The sequence below is a fragment of the Dromaius novaehollandiae genome, chromosome 4, assembly GCF_036370855.1.
Source record: "Dromaius novaehollandiae isolate bDroNov1 chromosome 4, bDroNov1.hap1, whole genome shotgun sequence".
Taxonomy (NCBI): domain Eukaryota; kingdom Metazoa; phylum Chordata; class Aves; order Casuariiformes; family Dromaiidae; genus Dromaius; species Dromaius novaehollandiae.
The window spans coordinates 81,362,438-81,384,878 of record NC_088101.1 but is presented as its reverse complement, the minus strand read 5'-3'; the positions used below and the strand labels follow the sequence as shown (position 1 = coordinate 81,384,878).

Below are 22,441 nucleotides of genomic sequence, written 5' to 3'. Positions count from 1 at the left end.
TGTTGTGAAAAATGTTTTGATTTCAACAAAACACTTAACTCTACACAAAACGAAATATCTTCTGATATTTAGGACTTTTAATAAGCAAGTGGAAACAAATGTAATTATGATAGGCAGAAAGGAAGAAAACAATGTTTTGCTTAATAAATTATCCCTTTTTAGATTGTTTTTTCTGGCTGAGACAGTCTGACAGCATTTTATGAAATAATTCGATTTGCTCGAAATTGTCTTTCCTTCTCTCTTCTTTTAACCAAAAAGATGTATTTTTGGCTGAAAAATTTTACTGTATCCAGAAGGGGAAATTGTTCTGTCAAGGGTATTGTAAAAAGCCCTGTGTTTCATTGGCTTTTAATGGAACCTTAATAGAAGTTGGCAGCAGAGCTGATGAAGCTGGAAGGCTGCAGTGAAATTAAAATAATCAGGAGTTGTTCTGAGGTTCATGGCCATGAGAAAGCCCTCCAAAGCCCCTAACTATTCACTCAGCCATGAAAACGGCTGATCTCATTTCTTCCCATGGCCTCCCATCCCTGGGAGCAGCGCTCACGGCAGCGGGAAGCCCGCCGGGGATGGTGGTGCTGGGGCTATCGATCTGAGGTGGAAGATGCGCAGGTACTGCAGTGAGGAGGGGAAGGATCGGCTTCTGCAAAAAGCTCGTGGAAATCTGGAAAACCTCTTGCATCTGGGAAAGAGAGGATAAATTTTAATCAGCGTCAGTGTTTACAGACGATTTAGAAAAGCCTGACTATGCATTAAGCTGTAATGACCTCTTGGCAGACTTTTAATCGAGCTTTCGCGTTATGACGGTCATTTTTAATGACGAGTGAGGTTTCTAAATCACTTGAAGAGGTCGGATCTGAGTGAACTTGTGCTACCAAGAGCTTATGCAAAGCAAGGTGTTGCACAGGAGAGTCCTTGGCTTTCTGCCAGAGCGTTGCTGAACGCAAAGTTAACAAAGATATTCCCAGAGTTTAACATTACCTGGGCTGGTATATCTCTTGCTCCCCTGCACTGGTTATTTCTCCTGCTAACATGCCACATGCACTTTCTTTTTTTTCCCATCATTACTGCTACATAATCAGATGGCTTTTGGCTTTCAGTCTATCACTTTGTCTGTTGCAGAACCCTTAATAATGGTTATTTCCTGGTAGTGAATGCTTGACTTGGTCTAGGGGGACCTGTTTGTAGCATAGTTTTCTATAATTACCCAAAATTTACACAGCAATACCAGGCCTATTATATGGGGCATAGTATGTAATTACAGACATAGCATATTAGCTCCTAATAACAGCAAATATATCATTACACAAATCATTCATGTAGCTGTGCTGATATTTTTATATGGAGAAAGTGAATACAATTACTAATAATTACAATACATGTATGGCAGCTGCAGCGTAACCGGTGCCACTGTGGTATATCTCAGCGCAGAGACGGGAGTGAGGTGACTCCGCATGAGATACATCAGAGCCTGTGAAACATCTTTGCTTCCAAAAATCAAGGTGGTTCCTTTAGCTGTGTGTGCGTGTGTGTGTACACACACATATGTGAATATATATGACAACTAAGGTCAGTCACGCTCACCCCTGTTAATGGGAATTTTGTTCCCAGAGCAGCTCAAAGTAGGAAGATGAGAGGAAAAACCCACAGGCTGGCTTCTGCCCCAAGGCACGTCTGCAGGGGCAAGTGGTTATGAGCCAGCTCTGGGTGGTAGCGCAGTATTAACTAAAAGTCTTGCTGCAAAGCAGGGAATGTTAGTTCAAGCCCAAGTCTGTGTTAATGTAGCTATGGACAGGACCTGGCTTGCACTTAGCCGGCTTCGTTTGGGCAGAGGTCTCTGCTTCGCCATCCGACTTCCGACTGGAAATACCCAGTGTTAGAGCAGGGATAATGAACTGGAAACCTGGGGAGAGCTCCAGCCTGCCGGAGCAATTTATCCGGCCGTGGAAACACGGAGAGGTCAAGCCGAGAGGGAGCGCGTCTGCTCGTGTGGCAGAGGGAGGCCGAGGAGCAACGCGGCGTCTGGCAAGACCTGTCCGGGCTGGTGTCATGCGAACGTGGTTGCCTTGGTCGGCTTCCCGTACACCTGGCTGGCGATGGAAGCGGCTTGTCCCTGCTCCAAACTGGAGCTGGAAGAGCTTCAGGGCGGCGAATGGTTTTACAAGGCTGGGAATGAGCTCACGCCTTCTGCCCCCGACGGTGCTTTTGTGCGCGGGATGAGCAAGAGAAGACAAGAGACTGCAGAAACGTGAAAAATACCCCAGTGGGGGGGGGGGGGGGGGGGGGGGAAAGGGCAGTAAAAAAAGCGAGGGCCCTCTGAACTCCTTGCTCGCCATGTGCTTTATTTCCTCCCTGATTAATGGGCACGATCTGCCGGGAAGTGGGAGCTGCTGATTTATGTGGAGCGCCCGGGGATGCTTTCAGAGGCCCGCGCACCTACAGAGCGGGGTCCTTTTTCAGCACGGTCGTTTCTCTCTCTCTGTCATGGCGTTTTCCTCCTTAGCATTGAAGTGTAAAAATGGATGTGCAGAGCGCCCTGGTTCCTGCCTGCCGTTACCCTGACTTCACCTCGTCCCCCTGCCTTTGAGGAGCAGGGAACCCACGCGAGAAAGAGGAACCGGACTTTATGGGGCAGATTATCACACCCGTTTAGAAGATATTTTTGAGACTTTGTATGAAGACTTTCAACCCCTGAAACAACGAAGCTGATGCAAAACCCGTCTTGAAGACTTTTCGCTTTAGGGCTGCCTGTCTCAGGGCTCCTCGTGCAAGAAGCACCCAGAGGGGTCGCAAGGACGTTTTATTTGACAGGTGGCTGCACCGCGATTGCTGCCGCGAAGCCCGTGCTCCTGGGAGACCTTGGAAAACGCTGGCACGGGACTGCCACGTTGTCAAGTCCATAAGGTGATCCCTCACCTCGGGTGTCTCCTTGGCTGCCAAGATCCTGCAAGGATCGCTGGGTCGCCAGTACCAGGTGACACTAACGCCCTGTGCGTGACCATTAGTGGGTGGCACTGCTGGAAGCCCAGGCGCCACGTGAAGGTGTTGGCGGTGGTCATGCAGGAGGGTGGCAGCCCGGGCGTCGTTCTGCTTTTTCGTCAGAGACCCAACATCAGTACTGGCTTATCTGGAGAGGAGCCAGAGCCGTGGTGTTTACCGGGAGGGAGGAGGGCAAGGTCGGTCCCGTACCTCGGCTGACCCTGGGCCAGGTGCCTGGCCGGGAAAGTTCAGCTCCACATTGGTTTTGAAGGGCATAACTAACCTGTTCGCTCCCCTTCGGTAAAAATTACCCTTCTGTTTGGCCGAGCAGGCTGGTTGCCACCGTCGCCAGCAGCGGGCCGGGGCTGGAAGGCTCTGGGCAATGCTGGCAGTGGGCATTGCCCGTCCTGTCGCCTCGGTGGCCTCCCGCTAGGACACTGAAACACAGCGAGAAAACACCGATGCACCTTCTTGCAGACGCTGGCGCCATTAAACCGTGCAAAACGATTTTTCTTCTTTTTCTTAACTTTCAGGGACTTTCTGCCTGCATTGGCTGGGGAGCAGCAGGTCGGGTGCACTGCAGGGCACCGAAGCCGGGAGTTCGGACCCGGGTGACCTGCTCCCAAGGGTTAATGTTTCCCTCGGCCGGGAGCGGGGACATGCGGCATTGCACGACCTACAGACCCAATCGCAACCCGCCGCCGGTGCGGGGCTCCCGTAAGGGCTTATCGAGCTACTCAACGGGAAGTCAGAAACAAAAAAAAAAGGCAAATAAATAATATCAACAGCATCGTATCGCTAACGCTCCCGCAGACCTTGCCTTACTAATAATTATTAACTATTACGGCCTGAGAGCAGCTTGCGGCTGGGGCCGGGCTCGCGCGTGCCGGCACCGTGGGCTGGGGAGAGGTCTCCCTCCATCGGCGTCACCCCCGCGTCCCGCTCCAAGCTGAAAAGTGGGTCATGTAATAGAAGAGCGGGTTAAAAATTATGCTTGAAGAAAGAAATGCAAGCGTCATCTAAAAACGGATTTTACTGGGCTGCTAGGTGGAGGGGTGACGTGTAACGGGGGGCTGCGGCTCCCCGGAGGGTGCCTCGAGCATCCGCGCCGGCCGGTCCCCCCGCCACCAGCCCAGGTTTTGCCTACTGCAGCCATAGCTTAAAAAAAAAATTAAAAATCTGCAAATTTGAAGCGCGGTGACAGCAGCGGAGGAGCTCACGGCTTCCCCATGCCGGGCTTTTGCACCGGGGTCGCCGCGATCTGAATCCGGCCGCTAAAACCACCTTTTGGCCACCCCAGCTTCTGCCCCTGCGCCCCGCGCTGTCCCCTGCCACCGCCGGCACCTTGCACCCGAACTGCGGCGCCTATAAAGTCTGCTGACGCCAAGCAAAGGTTTCTCCGGTCTTTCTTTTTTTTGTTGTTTTTTACTTCAATTTGAAGTGAAAGGTACAGTATAGGATTCAAATGCCTTTGCATTACACGGGTTTTCGAGCGCTTTTGAAACCCCCACGGCGAGAAAAACAAAATGCCTTCGCAAAACTGAAACGCCCGCTGAACCGCTTCGCTGCATCCCTAGCTGAATTTCCTTTCGTTTTTTTTTTTCTTTTATTGCTTTACATGGCACTTTATCTTTCATTTATTTAATTTTATTTAATCGTTAAAAAAAAAAAAAGGAAAATAAATCACAGCTCCTGTTTCAGCTCTCACTTTGTGTCAGTATTTCTGCCCTGCGGATGCGTTTCACAGGAAAGCACACCGGGAAAATGCAAAAAAAAAAAGAAAAAGGAAAAAAAAGAAGGTAGAACTGTGGAATAGCTCAAAGAAAGGGGGAAAAAACCCCAAACCCAAACCCCCGAACGCTGAAGCACAAGGCATCATGTCCCAGCTCTGTCCCACACTGACGGCCGGTCGCAGGGCTGCAGGCGGAGACGTGCGGACAGGAGGAATACGGGGGAACTCAGAGGAGGATTCAGAAATTCAGATGTGTCGCTGATAACTAACTGGCCCGCTCAACAGTGTCCGAAGGGAATTTCTGACTTCTCTTTGGCTCAAAGATTTCACGTTAAGGCAAAAATAAGACACAGTGTAGAAGCTCCATCCAATCTTTGGCACAACAGCAACAACAACAACAACAAAAAATTACTGTACACATGAGCCGAGAGGGGAACGTTTCCCAGTTAAGCAAAGGGAAAAGTGCTAAATAAATTGCACATACTAAAAGGTGGCTGGCTTAAAAAACAAGAAGAAGCATCCCCGTCCTTTTTTTTTTTTTCCCTGTTCCAGAGATGAAGAAAGTCCCTTGGCCAATCGTCGTCTTGAAAAAGGGGGTTCTGCAAAAAGAAGAAAAGCCGCTTGCAGTCTTCATCTGGATCACGCGACCTCTGCCAAGGCTCGATGTGACTCCGTCTGGAAGCGCTTCTGAATCCTCCCTTCCTAGTTATTACTCCTGGAAAGAGAAGGAGGCACCGTCAGAGCAGTGTGCGCAGCTCGTGGGGGGTCTCGCACGAGAAACAGAGCCCGGTTTGGGCTTTCCACGAGAAAAGCCCTCCTCCCGCTTCCCGCACCCCGCGGCGGGGCCCAGCAATACCCCGAGCCAAGCCGTTCCCCACCACCCACGTTAGTTCGGGCTGGACCCCGGCGGTCTGGACTTGCTAACGTTGCAGAGCAACCCGGGGGTCCCCAAAAGGTGCGGAGCAACCTGGGCTTTCCGAAAGGTGCAGAGCAACCCGGGGGTCCTCGAACGGTGCAGAGCAACCTGGGGGTCCCCGAAGGGTGCAGAGCAACCTGGGGTCCCCAAAGGGTGGCCAGCACTCGGGACAGGACAGATGCAATAGAAGAGCAAAGAAATACCGGGGGGGGGGGGGGGTTGGGGAAGGACGGGAACACGGTAATTAGGCGCTGGCTCCAGCTCCTGCTGCTAAAAAATGGGCAATGCCTGCAAGCGCCCGCTTTTGAGAAGACCTGCGGCTTTGCAGAGCCCCTCGGGGGCTACTGCCCGTCTCAGCGTGTGAAGGGAAAGCAAGCGAGCTGGGACAACCCGGACCCGCGCAAGCGACGGTGTTTATTCTCCGTTCGAGGGACCACGCGTGCCTTTTGCGCTCGCCGGCGCGGTTCACAACCCAGCGAGGCCCGCGGGGGCCTCCGGCGGCAGCGCGGCCCACGTGTCCCGACAGCCCACGACACTGTCCCGAATCGTGCCGGGGGCTGCAAAAATGCATCGATTCCCTTTTGGGGCTGGAAACAGCGGCACTCCCCTGCAGCTCTTTGGAGCAGGGCAAACACGGCAATAAGGCACAAATTAGGCTTTTCTTTTTTTTTTTTTGGCCTTTTTTTGATGAGAATGGGAAGAGGCAGGTATTTATCTGAACAATAACGAACTCCGGTTTCCCCATTGGCACTGGCCAAAAGCGAGACCCGAGCTCATCACTGCAATCACCATCCCCGGGAGGTGCCGGAGCGGCCGCCCCCGGTGCGAGATCTGCTTTTTAGCAAAGCAGCAGCACCAAGGCACAGCAGAACCCCTATAAGTATATCGAATGCAATATTGCATTATATAATGCAATAGTTGCATGCATAAATACAAGTGATATTAATGCAACAGGCTGCAACTGAGATAGTTGGTCTGAATTCTGTATATTCCTCTGCATCGTTTAATTCTCGAGGATTATGTATATACATGTAAGGAATAATATATATTTTTATATATAGCATTTTGATTTTTAATTCTTTGTGCCTGCAAACGCACGCACACACGGGGAATTAAAAATAAGCAACGCAATTCCCCAACTTTTATTGCGCTCCAACTGCTGCGCTGTTATTCATAACCCGGCTTCCTCTCTCACAAAGAGACCTTTTGCATGGTTTTTCTTTTTTTTTTTTTTCCCCTTTCCCTCCTGCCTCCCTAACAGCTGCGCTCAGTGTTGTATCCTGAGTGATGATGAGGTTCTGAAAGTGTTTTTTTGGAACAGATGGCCAGGAGCGAGCTGGGGAATGTGCCAGCAGCGCGCTGGGGAATGTGCCAAGTCCTGCGGTGACGGAGCGCTCCGGGTTCCAGCTCGCGTGCCTTTCCCCTGCCCTCTGCCCCAAGTGGCGCCAGCAGGACTTCCCAGCTCGCGCTCCGAACATCTGGAGTCTGCGGCTGCCAGAAGAGCGCCGGGGGGGGGGGGGGGGGGAATGAAAAAAATATATATGTAAAGAAAAAAAAAAACGCCCTTCCCCACTCCAGCTTGAGCTCCCATGTACTCGGCGGCGGCGCTGGCTTGCGGAACAGCTAATCAAAACCAAAGAGGACGGGAGGGGGAAAGGGGGAAAAAAAAAAGGGAAAAAAAATGAACCTTGCGAGCTGCAGCAGCTGTGGCTGAGCCGAGGAGCGTGCGGCTCTGGAAAGAGCTGCTCGACGGGGTTTTCTGGGCTCGGGGTGTTTAGCATGGGTTTTTTTTTCCCCTCTCCCCCCTCGTGATGCTCCCGGGGTCGTCTGGGCAGGACGGGGCGCAGCGGGGACCTTGGGTGCCCCAGGACGGCGCCGGGCCGAGGGCAGCGTGTCCCCCTTCCCAGCACGTGTGTTCAGCCCCGACGCTGCTGGGGCTCAGCACCCCGCAAGGTCACGTTTATGGGCAACCGAAAAGCAACTTCTAAAAACGCAGGATAGAGCAGGATCCTCCCGGCGCGGTTTAGGAAAAGGCATTTGCAGCCCGTCAATCAGCCCCTTGGCCGCCGATAAATGAGAGCAACCACCCTCCGTCAAGCCTCGCTCGCAGCAGCTTAAATCACTATTTAACTGCAGCTAGGGCTGGAAAGGGGATTTTTTTTCCTAGCTAAAATAGGTGGAAAAGCTAACAGCAGCTTTTCTAATTAATGCAATTTGGGGGGGGGGGGAACCCACCCGTTATGTCTCCTATTGCAACAGCGAAGCCTGATGCTGGGACCGGCAGATAAGTCGCCCTCAAAGGCAGAGCGAAGGGCTGCACCCAAGGCAGCGAACGCAACATCTGGAGCCCCGGCCCTGCCAAAACAAACTCCGAGCAGCTACTTTTTTGCGCGCGAAGCTCACGGTGCCCCAGCACACGCGCCGACCGGCCGGCAGCGGGGAGGACGGCGGACGGGGGCGCGGGGGCTCGCACGGCACGGCCGGAGGGGCTCTTCCAAAGAGAGAAAGAAAAGGAAAAAGAAAAAATCTGAAGCAGGCCCCCCCGAAGTCGGTAATTCGGAGGAACCGCTCGGCGGTTTCCGAGACCTGATTAAAACCACACGCCGCCCCGGCAAACGCGCCGATGCCCCGATTAACGAGCGCGTGGGGCCTCTGGGCCGAGCCGGTGCCTCCTCCGCGGCCGGCGGCTCCCGCGGCCGCCTAACACGCTCGTGCACCAGCTATCACATACACAACGCTATACGCCCGGCGTCCCGTCTCCATTTTTTTTAACTTTTTTTTTTTTTTTTGCTTTTTACCGGGGAGGCTGTGACATACCTTCCTTTTTTTAGATCTTCCTTCGGCTTGTAAGGTCCTAGTGCACTGCTCCACGCACTCGGAGAAGCTCATGTTACTGTGGTCAGCGCTGTAATCCAGGTCTGCTAGTCTGGCCAGGGAAAGGATATAGTTACAGGCTATTCTCAAGATGGCAAGTTTGGACAACTTTTGACCATAAGAATAGCAGGGAACCTAGAAAGGGTAACAGGGAGAAAAAAAAAAAAAATTAGGCCCGATAAAATACCTTGCTCGAAGCATGACAAAACACCCGTCGGTGATTTTCTTAGCGGTTTTTAACACAAATGCGAGGCGGCCATATGGGCCCGGCAGGTTTTTTAAGCAGCAGCTCCCCCGCCGGGCTCTGCGGGAAGCCGAGCAGCGGGAGCCGTCTCGCTTGCGGCTTAAAACGCGCGGGCAGGATACGGCCCAGGGCGCCTGCCCATCGCTCGGCACCGAGGCCAGAGCCTTTTTTTTGCTTTTTCCCTCGGGAACCCGCGCTGACGCTTTGGTCGCGCCACCTTCCTCGCCCCGCGCTTCTCCCCGTCAGGAGCCGCAGGGCACCGCGGGTCTCCTGGCAGAAGGGAGCAATAGCAGGAAGGGGCCAGAATTTGGTGCTTTTGCGCTCAAACGGCACCGGCAGCGGCTTCGCGTGGATGCAACGCCACGAAGCCGCTGCGGGGCAGAGCCTGGCGGCGGTAACTCGAAGCCCACTGCCCGGCGCCGACCACCTGCTGAAAGACCCCGTCCTGCTACCTCTGAGCAGAGCCGGGCCACGGCAACGCCTTATGCAACTTATTTCTCTATCCTTGAAGATTGCTAGTGCAATGCGAAACATTCAAGCTAAACAGCGTGTGTCTAAGTAAACGAACAGTAGATGTTTTGTGCTGCAGCAGGTTTGATCGTTTTTAGACCACGATCCAGCAAAACGCTACAGACGCCCTTCGTTTTAAGCACCCAACTTTGACATGTCCGGTTTCGCAGCGAACTCGTCTTCTGCACTCAACAGGCTCGGGGCCCCCCCTTCGCTCGTTTGCAAAATTGCAAAAGGTCATTTAATGCAAAAGCCTCGATCGCCTCCACGAAACTGGAGCCGGGCATTTGTCTGAAATCCATCCTAGCGGCTCAGGCCGTCTGACCGGCCGTCGGTCTAAGTTTTCATAAGACATCAATCACCAGCGTGGCTGAGGGTGCCTCCAGCTCCATACCGGTCTCCATCCTTCTCAGCCCCCCCGGGGTGGTCACCCCGCTCAGGGCAGGAGAGCGCTGAATGTTTTCTGCTGTTCTCCTGCCTGAGTGTCTGCTTTTGTTTTCTATGCTTTTTATCCTTGAATTTGGTCCAGGAAGTTGAACCTATGTAAAATTTTAGCATCTGCAACATCCCTTGGCAAGTAGTTCCCCAAGTTTATTCCCCATTCTACATAAAAATGTCCTCCTTTTGCTTGTTTTGAATTCGGCTCCTACTGCCTTCACTTGAGGTCCTCCAGTTATTATACTGGGAGAAAGATCTTTACCCATCTCCTCTGTGCACTCATCTTTTAAGCCCTCCATCATCTCCTCTCCCTCTTCTGTCTCTTTTCCAGAAGGAAAAGACCTAACCAGCTCAGCTGGCCGCTGCATGGAAGCCACCCCACACCTTTGACCATCCTTACTGTCCTTCTGTGAACCTCTCCTACTCCTCTTCTACTGTTCTGGAGCTGGGAGGACCAGCTTTATTTCTCCTCCTCACTGTTTCCTGCCTTTCCACCAATTATTAATCCACACTTAGGCCAAAGCTGCTTAGTTTCTTCAGTGAGGAGCTCTGCCACAACTCTTATGGCAATCCAAACCGACTATATATCAGTTGGATCATCATTATCCATGATGTTAATGGAAGAATGCTATTGACCCTATGGGACCTTTGTGGAATAGACTGGCCATTTGGCTCGTAGGATGCAGCTGAGCTGTGTAATCTGCTCTAGACACCCCTGAGGAGGCAGGGAATTTATTTATCCTCTGGGAATACCCAGCACCAGCACCGCTTTGACCTCCGGTGGCATCTGCACAGAACAAAGTGCTCCGCTGCTACTCGAATGCAAAAGGGACGGGGCCTCTTCCATGCACCTCGTGTTGGAAGAGCACAAGGGGTCCTACAGCGTTTGCCATATTCTCCTGTAAGAGCCTCTTTGCAAAGTGGACAGCCCAGAAAAAAGCAAGGCCAAGTGTAGACCACATCGCTCTAGAGTAAATCAGAGGGGGAGCTAGGAACGGCTGGAGTCTGCTGGCACAAAGCACCCCTTTTTGCCCTGCAAAAGCTACCTCTAAATCCTTGCCTTCAGTTCGCTGCCGGTTTTATGCAGCAGCAAACTGTTTCCCTTCGGATGATAATACCTGGCCCCCCCGACGCAATAAGCTGAGAGCGATTTTGACAGCAGAGCCCTGGGCAGCAGAAACACCAAAGCCTCTTTCGACACTGATGTAACAAGAACAGCGGAGAGCCCAGATCAAACAGCCGCCGGAGCGAGAGACCAAAGCAAGATGGAAACTAAAATGGAAGGGTTCAGTGAAATGTGGGAATAATTTCAGAATTAGAGCAAGAAGGAAGTTAAATCAAGTGGAAGGAAAATAGACCCGAAATCCTTGCGGCTCATGCCACAGATGCTGTCCAGCTACAAGACGAGAAGACAGGCAAATGTCTTTTTTTCCCCCTCATCTGTTTTGCTCTTTCTTTCGTGTGTTGTTCTTTAAAAAAGAAAATAAATAAAAACCAAATTGTTTTGCAGGGCATGTTTGCTGCAAGTTCCAAGAAAGATCGCAGTGCTAACACAGTTGACAAACCCCTCGACTGCGATTACACAATGCTTTTCCCACACGCTGCGGCAAAGTCCAGGCTGGCGCAGCCCTGCACACACGCGGGGCCAGTTTCACCTTGTGCCGCTCCGACACCACAGCGATGGGTGCGGGGACATCAGGAGATAAGAGTTTTCGCCATGGAAACAGTGTTAAAATAACTGTTTCATAGGAACCCTCCCTGTCTTGGCTCAGCTCCTGCCATTTTAATGTTTCCTTTTGAATTAAACATGGGAAACTGAGAGAGGAATAAGCCACTTAGTTCAGCTCCAGAGCCAAGGCTTCCCCCACCAGTTGGGGGAAGAAAGCGAATTTTGGTTTTATCCTCTCCACTTTTAAGCAGGAGGTAGCGCGAGCGGGCATCTATCGCATCCCTGGTGAGAAGCAACCCCCTTCCTCCTGCCGTCCTCTCGTGCTCATCACGCCCGAGCTGGTGGGAGAGCGGAGCTGAGCAGGTTCGCTCGCGTGCCGTTAATTCAAGTATTTTCCTTATCTGACCTCAGTGATTTCTGCTGACGGGCAGCACAGCCCCCCGTCTTGCCTGCTTTAGCTGCAATCATGAGAAGGAATTAGGAAGGAACCGCCGCTGAAATTTCACACCGGTGCAAAGGAATGCAGCTGTCTGCGAGAAAGGAAGGGAAATTGGCACCATCCTCAGCTTTGTGAGATCAACAAGGCGCTGGGCTGGGACCAGCAGCAGCCAGAGCCCGGGCCAAAGGATGTTTGTTGGTCGCGTCCGTAAAGTGCTTTGCAGCGTCTCAAGGGTCTTATCAGCGTCCTTTGGGCTGGCAGGGGCTGGAAGCAACGCAAAATGTGCGCTCTTGAAACATATTCCTGCGCCCGAGTTCTTCTTGGGCAGGAAGATAGGACAGGACGTGACCTCACAGGTCTCGTCCATTCTTGACGTCTGCGATCCAGAGGCAGAGCCCTTGGAAAAGCAAAGATGCTCCCTTTGAAGTCCATGGGAAGCTTGCGCTGGACTTTACTGGAACAGCATTCGGCCCTTGGCCATCCCTCCGGGCAAGGCAAGGCTCCAGAGATTTAGTTTCTTCCACAGAAGACGGAGTCTTGGAGTTGATTCTCACCCAAAGCAGAAAAGAGGAGACTGTGGGATGAGGTTGGGGAGGACAGTGAGTAGGTGGGCGAGGGGGGCCAACAGCAGCTCCCACCATACGAGGGTACAGGGTATATTCGCCCTAACGGGTCTCGTAGAAGATCAGGACCGTTCCATGGACTGATTTGAGCAGGTTCCTTCTGCATTTACCAGAATACCCTGCAGGGCAGAACTGGGCCCCACGAGCGGGCCAGGGAAGACGAGGGAGCTCTGAGGCAGAGGAACATCTTCATTTGCAGTGCAGTATAAAGTAAGCCCTCCTGACAGCTCGCTGCCGCCACAACATGCCATAATAAGCTGCTGAATTTACCTGTCTTCTGATTTATCTGGTTTATTTTTATGCTGGGAGTTAAACTGCCTCAGCGCTCCGCTGGGAAGCAGCTGGCTGGCTCGCCGACGAGCCCTTTCGGAGCAGGCAGCGCAGCTTCACTGTCTCCTTGTTCACGCTCAGCCTCGTGCCAAAAACACTTCCAGAAAGTTCATGTAAATGTCCAGGGCTTCCTTACATCCCTCCTTCCAGCCTGGGGTGAGCCAGATGTTCACCAGGGTTCAGGTGCCTCGGGAAAGCTGGCAGGTTGGGGTGGCAGGTTGGGTGCCTGCTGGGCGCTCCTTGCTCTCCGAACCTGAGCCTAGGGGACACCTCTCCCTGGTCTCTGTCCCCGGTGCGTCCTCTCTCCAGGGCTGGGGTCTGCAGTGCTACTGAGAGGACGAGGAGAGAAGAGTAACAACTCAACAAGCTGAAGACCTTGCCCAGAACATCACTGCTTGTTTTCGTGAACTCTTCCTTCATGAGAGCGTTTGGAAAGGGTCTGCAATAGGCATTTTTGTTTCTGTCTGACTGCAGGGGCCAGGGTGAATAAAGGCAAATCAGCACAAGCATGTGTCGCCACCGACTTCTTGCAGGACCTGCTGGTTGACTGGTTGGTTGGTTGGTGTGTCCAAATTCTCCAGCTTGGGGCTTGGCATTCCCACCTCATTCTTCACCGTCATGCACCCTGAGTCCTCCTGGCATCCCAGGAGAGATGATGACGCTCTACATAGCTGTACGAGGGAAAGGTCTGCAAGCGTGGCTGCAACGTCCTTCCACTGTCCTGCCAGGCTCTTCCCACGCAGTGGGATTCCTGTGGGTGCCTGCAGTAATGGTGCCAGGGATGTGGACAGCTGAATTAACTCCATGAAGAGTCAGAGCACACGTATTTCTTCCCTGGATCTCCAGGACCCTGGAGAAAGGTGGCGTGTCGTTCAGAGCCACCAAGCAATCAATCCCCCACGGGTTGAATCCAGGTGCTACAGGTTTCATCACACACTTTCTGCACCTCCCTGTGCAGCCTGCCCTGCACGGGCACGGCCAGGTAGCGACCACGCAGTACCGCTCCTTCTCAGCAACTTCTCCTTCCTCAGCGACCTTCCTAACTTCTCCTTCTTAAGCTTCAGAAAGGGAACAGCCACCTTCCCCGAAAGTACAGGTTTGAGTGAGGCGAGGCAGGACCCCGCGAGCTGTGTGGGTGGATGTGGACAGGAACCAAAGTGTCAAGTTTCCCTCTGGTCCGTGGGTGTCGTGGTGGCAGGTGCTCAGCAGAGCCCTATTTCTGCTGGCCGTGGGGGCTATTTTACACGGGTAGGTGTGGGAGGCTCCTGTTTCTCGGTCTCCACACTGACTAGGGAACGGCAAGCCTGCTGCTAGCAAAGGAATCAGCTCAAAAAAAAGCCTCTCCCCTGCCTTGACACACACAGCAAAGCATCCAGCCTGGGACCAAACCTAACTTAAAAATGTCAACAAGACCAGAAGCAGCATCGCCCGGACGGGAAGCGTCACGGCGGCTGGGGCTCCTTCGCCTTGCGGGTGGGTCTGCATTATCGCATAACTCGGCTGCCGGTTCGCTCCCAGCTCCTGGCTCCCCCACCGTCCACATTGCAGAGGCGTTAGTTCACTCCTGGAGCGACTGGACTGGCTTCCTCCAAACAAAACCGAGGTGTGGTGCTGGGCGAGGTCACCCCCGAGAGCTCTTCCCAAGGGCAGGCCTGGCTCCACGCCGTTTTGGACAGTCCTCCAGCACCATCCCAGGCAGTGCTGCACCCTCCCACACACCCTCGGGGCACGCACCACGTGTCCTCAGCGCTGTGCTTTGGAGGTACCACACCGGTGAGCGGCTGCAGAGCTCTTCTCTTATTGCAGACATGCTGAACCACCCTCCAAAACAATAACCACATGGAGGGCTACCGGGGTAGCACAGGGGCCCGGAGAAAGCCCAGGGCCACGGACACAGCAAGTCTACTCTAGAAGGGGCTAGCCCAGGCACTGTGGAAGAGAACACTTTCTTGGGGGCCCATTTTAACAGGGTAGTTGTAACCTCCATCTCCTGAGATGCACGGGCCAAGTTCAGGGAATAGGGAACAAGCTCCATTGGAGTTAGTGACATTTATGCCAGCACCGACTTGGTGATACTTCAGAGATTCTTCAGTCTCTGGCTGGCTGGAGGACCACAGTGTCTTCTGCTTCCCTCTTCTCCTGAGGGCCAGCCGACCTCCCTCAACACAGCACCCCGGCAAGCGGCAATGCTGAGCTGCAATACAACGCAGCGCAAGCTCCGCTCTTCTAGACGAGCATCCCTGCCCGGCCGGGGGACGGCGCAGAGCAGGAGCCGGGGGGACATATCGCCCTGCAAATGCGTGGGGGGCACGGATCAAAGGAGCTGCAGGCCACCAACAAAGGGTCCAATGGTCGCAGCAGCGAGGTCCCACTCCCCGTCCCACCTCCCGGCCACAGCGGCTGCAGCCGAGAGAGTAATTTGAGAGTGGATTAAGGCAGGGAGCGGAGGCTGGATTCAAAGCCCGCTGCAGCAAACCGGAGCCTTTCCTCTGATTTCAGCGGGAGCCGAAAGAAAACACAGAGGTTAACTCGGGGTGGCTGCAGCGGGCAGAGCAAATACCTCCCGACAGGAGCGGGATTTGTATCGGAGGATCAAATCAGTCAGCGAGCAGCAAAGGGAGCAAACAAGCCGCGCTCCCGTTGACACGCAGTCACTGTTGTCAGGATTCCCGTCCTTCTGTCTGGGCTCTCCTTTATTTTCTCTCCCCTCGCATTGTTTCAGGCCAGCGTTTTGTCATCTTCTTCAGCTGCTAAACCGCAGTGCCGGCCCCCTCTCCCCTGCCTGCGCTCTACGTAACCGCAGAGGCCCTCCAGACTGGCCGAACCGCCGAGGTGCCCCAGCGAACGCTGCGTTATTGGACGACAACCCCGCGCGTTGGGAGCAACGCGGGGAGGATGTGCCTGCGCCGGCACTCCCGAAGCCAAGCGGCGTCTCTCCAGTTGCTGCTGCGGAGCACGGCCAAACCCTGCTGCCAACCCCAGCAACCTCAACAGGAGGTTCTTCTCCAGAAACGGGGTTTTAATGTGTCTTACGATGTCTTGCTGGCTGGGATCCCAAAGGGAATGAATCGCTGGGAATAGGGCTGGGAGATCTGGTGAGCACGTGATGGAGGAAACCCCTCCGTGATGGAGAAGACTCTTCCATGATAGAGAAGACCCCTCTGTGATGGAGAAGACCCCTGAGAGGAGAAGAGCCTGTGGTGTCCCCAGCACGCAGCAAGGGCAGAGCGGCATCGCCGGCTGCAGACCGTGTCCTGTCTGCAGAAGTGCCAAACCACAGCTGCCCCCGGGAAGACGCAAACAGGGTGAGCATGTAGCAACGCTGCTCCAGAATAGCTGTTCCTCAGCCTCCACCACTTTGTGGCCAAGGCTCTTCTCAAGCCGCAGGTCCCGTCTGCACTTAGTGCCTGGCTTGTGCTTCCAGAAGCTTGTCCAAAACCGCACAGAGAATTAGCACCCACGCCACCCCGCAGCAACACAACCTCCTCCCGCGGCCGCGCTCCGACTGTGCTTCCCGACGTCTCACCACCACCCCGGCAGGAGCGAGCGGGGTCTTTTCTGCGCTGATTTAACTACAAGCCACAGCAGCCACGTGCATGCCAGCAGCTAAAAGTGAAAGGACGTTAGTTGGGAAAACTCAACTCCAGCAGCCAGAAAGCCCTATAAAACCTAAAATATCTCCAGAAGCCACACGAATGCGGAGAGAGGGCCTGTCAGCTGCTGAAGGCAAGAGAGCCCTGGTAATGCAGTGGTGAAAAGATGGAGAAAAACACCAATATACTTCAAGGGAAAATGAATGTCTGTGGACACATTTGCTCCCGGCGCAGAGACTCCAGCGCGCCGAGGCTCTGTGCACTGTGCTCTTGAGGAGGAGCTGGACAGCAGTGCTCTAGAGAGAAAACAGATGTGCAAGTGCGGGCAGGCTCCAGAGCAGAGGCTGCTGTGCTCGCCTCCATCTATCGAGGGAGAGTCTGCTGCCACCTTAGGGTCTCTCGGCACAGCTGAGCAAGTGCGATTGCAACACTCGCTAGTGCAAGTGTCCTCGCGCAAGCTAGTTTGCTCGAGTGCCTGCTGCAGACCAACAGCAGAGAGCCCTGTCCATGGCAGCGCAAGTCCTCCAGGTGCAAACCTGCTGCTAGTCCATGCTGTAATAAGCTTAAAGCTGGCCCCGTTTTGCGCTTGCAGTGCCCTGGAATAAGAGCCGCTTGCTGCTGAACGGGATCTGCAGGCAAAATGGGAGCTAGAGCTGCTACTGTGTGAGGCCTGGCCTGGTTAGCAGCAGCTCTGTGGTGGTGGTGGTGTCCCATCTTGTCTTCCCCGACCTTGGCTTGCGCTGCTGCAGTCTCAGGAACTGGAAGAGCCACCAGCACGAGGGTGTTTCAGAGCAAAGCCAGAGATAACCTCGGTTCTCATGAACTCACTGTCCCCATCAGAAGCATTCGGGTTCATTGACCACCCATTGACCATCGGCAAAAGACAACCACTCACAGCCCTTAACATACCTCCTGGGGGGTCCTGGAGCAATTAGCACAGTGCAGGAACCCCCAAAAGACCAACCAACACCTGCATTGCTGCCCAAGGACGGGGAAGGGCAGCAGAACACGACTGCGAGGAGTTGCCCATCCGAGGGGGCAGGGGCAACACCAGGAGGGACCCTCAAAATAGGAGTTACAGGCTAACTCAACCACTCAATACCTTCTGGAGAGGCAGCAGCAGAGAGAAAAAAAACTAGCAAAAACACTTCCAGCGTTTCAGAGTGTTTTCCAGCAGGGAACGTTCTCCACGTGGAGCGATCCTGCTGGCCTCAAGAGTCTTGTCTGTGGGCAGGTTCACTTTGGCAAATGATACTCAGGGGAGAAAAAGCTCCCACCAGAGAGGTCACACTTGCCAGGATTAGGGTGAAGGTGCTGCTGTTGGACCATCCTGTGAATGTGCCGGCAGCATCTGCTCTTCATGTTAGCATCACGACCACATCTTGAAGGCAGCAAGGAAATGCTGAAGGACAGAGACCCTTGTCCCCAATGGCTGTGACACAAGGTGAGAGCACAACGATGACAGCACATCTCTCTCAACACTGGACTGTTTCCCAGCACAGACAGCTGCCCATCAAGGTCCCACGTCGGAGGAGCCCTGGCCTCGGAGGCAAGCTGGGGACAGCTAAGCGCTCCGTGACACGGCTGGATTAACCTTTCTGCTTGTGTGAAACGGCTGTGGCCGGGTCTTCCTCCACCGAGCCTAAAAAAGCCTTCCTGCCATCTGGAGAGCTAGCCTGCACACGGCGAAACATGTGTGCCAGATGTGCGCAGCTGCAGCGCGCGCGGGGGCTGACGCTGGCGGCCCATCTGCCCCGCGTCGGGTGGGCGCCGAGCCGGACGGAGCGGAGGAGAGGGCGGCCTTCCTCCCCGGCTCGGCACCCGGAACGACCCGACCCCGCGGGGCTCTCGTCTCCCTTCCCAAAGAAGGAGCGTGGGGCCGGGCGCGTGCGAGCGCGACGCTCGCCGGGGCCGCTCGCCCGCCGGCCGCGGGGACGTATCGGTTTCAGGGCTTCAGGAAAAGGCGCCCAGCTGCTTAAGAGCCTGATACGTGATGACAAGGAGGGACTGGAGGAATAACTGAAGAACGACGAGCAGACCGAGGTCCGCGCGCTGCCTCCCCGCTGACGGCGCAGGGATTACCTCCCGCGCGCGCCTTTCTACGCCGCGGCGATGGGAAAAGACCGTGCTTCAACGAGGCATTGGAAACTCTCCCTGTAGCACTCATCTCCCAAAATAAATCTCCCCGTACTCTCGCTTCACTGGCCACGTTGCTGCAGAAAGAAATGTCCTTTCCACCCCCCCAGGGATGAGCGGAGGCTCCGAAAAACCCTGCTGCCAGCCCTGATGGGGATGATTTGAGTGACAAGCCAGCGCCGCGCATATGTGCAATGAAGCCGACTGTCACCTGATGTCATGTACAGCACCAAGCACGCCGCTGGCAGCCCGGCGAGGAATGAATCCAAATGTCATCCAATGCTGGTCCGCACAGCCAGCCCACCCCTCAGCAAATTGCTAGGAAAACCTTGCGGCAAACCGTTCCCGGAGAATGACTCCTTTCTCCCTGCGGAGCAAATGCAGCCCTGCTGGTTCGCTGCAGCGCTGACCCTGGAGACCAGCTTTCCCGGGAAGAGAGGACAGCGACTTGTTCTCCAGGCTCTCTGGACTCCCAGCTGAGTCCAGGGCTGAAATGATTTATGGAAACAGGGCCAAGGCCAGGAATCTGAGGCTTTTCAAGAGCTGCCCATTTCCCCACAGAGCGCGGCTTTAATTTGTTGCTTGCCTGACTTGCGCTTGAGGCTCAGCCTAGAACAAGATTGCCAGTGATTCGGGAAATCAGTGCTACTTCCCCTTGCGGTTTTGGTGGTGTAAATGCTGGTCCGCGGAGAATCCGACTGCCATTTCCACGCGCGTCTCGCGCGGTCGCCGCACAGGCGAGGTAGCACGCAGCGCCCGCCGCGCGGAAGGGAGCACCGCGCAAGAGGGGATGCTCGGCATCTCGGGCGGCCGCGTCAGCAGCTCACCGTCCCCAAGCCCTGAGCGTTTCCTCCTCCCTTTACATACCTGGAATAGTCCTGCTGGACTCGAAAGGCAAAAGAGTTGGGACAGCTGGGCTTTTACCGTCTAACAGCACACCTTGATCTAGCAGTGGGTGCTGTAGGGTGCTTAAACACAGGCGTACAAGGGCTCAGGGCACTGATTTGGGGAAGGTAGGAGAATCATGAGGCTGGGTTACAGCCTTGCTTCCTTCACTGTGTCTCTCATCTTCATGTGCTGGGGAGGTGACCGGGATGGAAGGATTTCATCCTAAACACCAGTTAACTCAGAAGTTCCCTTGCGCATGTGGGAACCCTCCTATTACTCATCCACAGGAGACCACGACGATTTTCAACACACCTTCACGAGAAAACCCGGCCCCATACACACTTAAAGCACACACTGCGGTGAAAACCACGGAAAACTAGCCAGCAGCAGACCACAGCTTAACTCTTCCTGGCAGATACGGGTCCCACGGAAAGTTTCAGAGGCGGCTGAGGAACCCCAAGAGACCGGGCGCCCCACACGAAAGTCAACACGAGCGAGTTGCTGCCCAAACTCCCAGTGGCCCCTTCGGGGCGGCCCACCGCGGCGGGACAGGCAGCGCGTGGGGGCTCTCAGACAGCACAGGAGCATCGCCCCGGCTCGCAGCGTGGGCAAACGCCTCCCTTGGCCCCCGTGTTTCCACTCGGAGGCCTTTTCCCCTTGGGGCTTGTTTCGTTTTCTGTCGTGCTCTGCGGCGGGGTGGGGGGAGTCCAAAAGTCTTCTAACAAATCGCAAGCCCTTATTTATTTATCGTTACTGTCGGCGCAGCTCTCGGGCCGCTGCTTCCAGGCATTTTGCGCCGACTTCCCCTTCTGCCGGGCATCTCCCCCCGGGCTCCTGCCCTCAGGCTTCCTCCGGCCAGCGCTACCCCAGGAGCGGCGCCTCCCCCCCGCGCGGAGCCCCGAGCCCGCCGCCCGCCCCCGCCCCGCGCTGCCCCGCCGGGGGTCCCGGCGGCAGGTACCTGCTTGCGCAGCGCCTCGAAGGCGGCGCTGATGGTGTGGACGCGGGTCCTCTCGCGGGCGTTGGCCAGCAGCCGCCGCGTCTGCTGCAGCGCTTTGATCTCCGGCGAGACGCCGGCCGCCTCGGCCGGGCGCGGGCGCGGGGAGGCGGCGGGGCCCGGCGCCGCGGCGGGGCAGGCGCCGCCGGCGGGGCAGAGCGCGGCGCTGCGCGGCTCCCAGGCGGGCGCGGCGGCGGCGGCGGCGGCGCCGGGCGGCGGCGGCGGCGGCGGGGGGGCGCGGAGCGGCGCTGGCCGCCTCCCGCCCAGCACTTTGAGCTCCACGCGGAAACTTTTGCAGCCGTGCAGCGGCGGCGCCGCCCGCGCCTTGCGCCGCAACCGCCGCAGGCCGCCGAGGTCGGCGGCGCAGAGGCGCGGCCACGGCTCGCCCGCGGCCAGCGGCGTGCTCCGCATGGCGCGGGGCGCTGCGCGGCCGCGCTCAGCGGCTCCCCCGCCGCCCCGCCGCCGCCGCCGCCGCCGCCGCCGCCTCCTCCTCCTCCCGCGCCGCGCCGGGGCAGCGCCCGCCGCCGCCCATCTGCGTGCGCTCCGCGGCCCCGGCCCGCTCCGTGCGCCCGGCCGTGCGCCGCTGCCGCAGCCCGCTCGCAGCGCCCGCAGCCGGCCCGCCGCGCCGATGAGCGGCTTTAAAGAAACAGGAAGGCTGGCTTTTTTTTTTTTTTTTTTTTTTTTCTTCCCAAAACAGCTGTGCTGCCAATCTCCTTTGTTCATCCCCCCCCTTCCCTTCCCTTCCCTCCCACCCCACTCCCACTTTCTTCTTTAATCTCGCTCTTCCATGCGATGGAAGAGAAATCCTGCCCCCCGGAGACTCGCGGCGACCCGCCGTGCGCGCTTTTCTCCCACCGCCCCCCGAGGGAAAGTCCCCGTTTCCTCGCGTTTCTACCCCATTCCGCCGGCCCTGGCTGCTCTGCCCCTGCCGCTGATTGCCCCCATGGGGGTCCCGATCTGCGCGGTGGGGGGGCACCCTCATAAACACGCCCCTGAGAGGTGCGGGCACCCCGGCGGGACGGGGCGCGGGGGGAGCGGGGGCAGCTCCGACACCTCCCAAACGCCCCGTCCGTCGCCGCCTCGCCGGTCGCGGCTCCCCGGAGCCCCGGGTCTGCTCGGCTGCTGCTCCGCTGGTGACTTCTGATCCACTTGGAAGCGATTCCCGGCAGCCAAGGGCTGCCCCGGCTTGCGCAGGGAGAACGAGGACGCCCGGCCGGCTGCAGCCGGCCTTCTGCCGGCCCCCCGAAACCCCTCAGCCCCCCTCACCCCCGGTGAGGGGGGTCCCGCCCGGCACGGCAGAGCCTGGGGTCCCGCAGAGCCGGCGTGCGGGCTGCGAGGAGGGTTGCAGAGGTGGGGACTTGCCTCCGGTCCCAGCCGGAGCAGTGGCACAGCTGGGAATAAACCATCTGTCGCAGGATCATAGGGAAACTGGCGCTGGACAGGACCTCAAGGAGGTCGGCTATCATTTTGAGAAGTACCTTCATTATTTAGGTACCTTCTTTCAAGTCAGTTAAGCCCCCGAGAAGTTAAGTTTCATTGGGAATCAATGGCATGTAAGCTATGAGTTGCTTCAGTTCGCTGCAGAAAAGGGGACGTTGGCTCCTAGCCCGTCTGCCCCTCGGCACGGGAACCCAGCACACCCCGGTGCCGTGGGGCTGAGCGCAGGCAGCTCGTACTGAGCTAGTCGAGGTCCGTGGAGCAAGAAGAGCTCTGCCTGGTGGCCAGCGGGCTCGGTCTCTTACTGCTGTGGCCAGACTGCCCCAGGGCAGGGTTAGCGTGGTTTCTCCGGGTGCCCCTGCACTGTATTGGAGAAGGTTTGGAGACCACTACTGAGGTATCTCCCCTCCTGGTGCTGTGCCATCTCTGTCACAGCCACCTTGCCTCCTCCGTTACAACCTCAGCCCAAGATGTCACCGGAGATTGGCTCTCTCTTAAGTGAGTCAGCTGAATGCAAAAATGCCTGGCTCCCCTGTGCAGGTAATGTTGCCCCCCCCCCCGCCTCGCAGCGGTGCTGGCAATGTCCATCTAGCTCTGCAAACGCCTCTGAGACCCTTGGATGGAGCGTGTGAATTACTGCAG

At 56.0% G+C, this 22,441-nt stretch overlaps 1 protein-coding gene across 1 annotated transcript; it reads right to left on the bottom strand.

The window, feature by feature from the left end:
* Nucleotides 1–4,365: 4,365 nt before the first annotated feature.
* Nucleotides 4,366–21,093, bottom strand: ATOH8 (atonal bHLH transcription factor 8). The gene is made up of 3 exons (XM_064511582.1): nt 20,327–21,093; nt 8,442–8,633; nt 4,366–5,423 (listed from the first exon to the last, which is right to left on the bottom strand). Exons 1-3 carry the CDS (start codon nt 21,083–21,085, stop codon nt 5,418–5,420), a joined length of 957 nt encoding a protein of 318 aa, XP_064367652.1. The 5' UTR covers nt 21,086–21,093; the 3' UTR covers nt 4,366–5,417.
* Between the last annotated feature and the right edge of the window lie 1,348 nt (nt 21,094–22,441).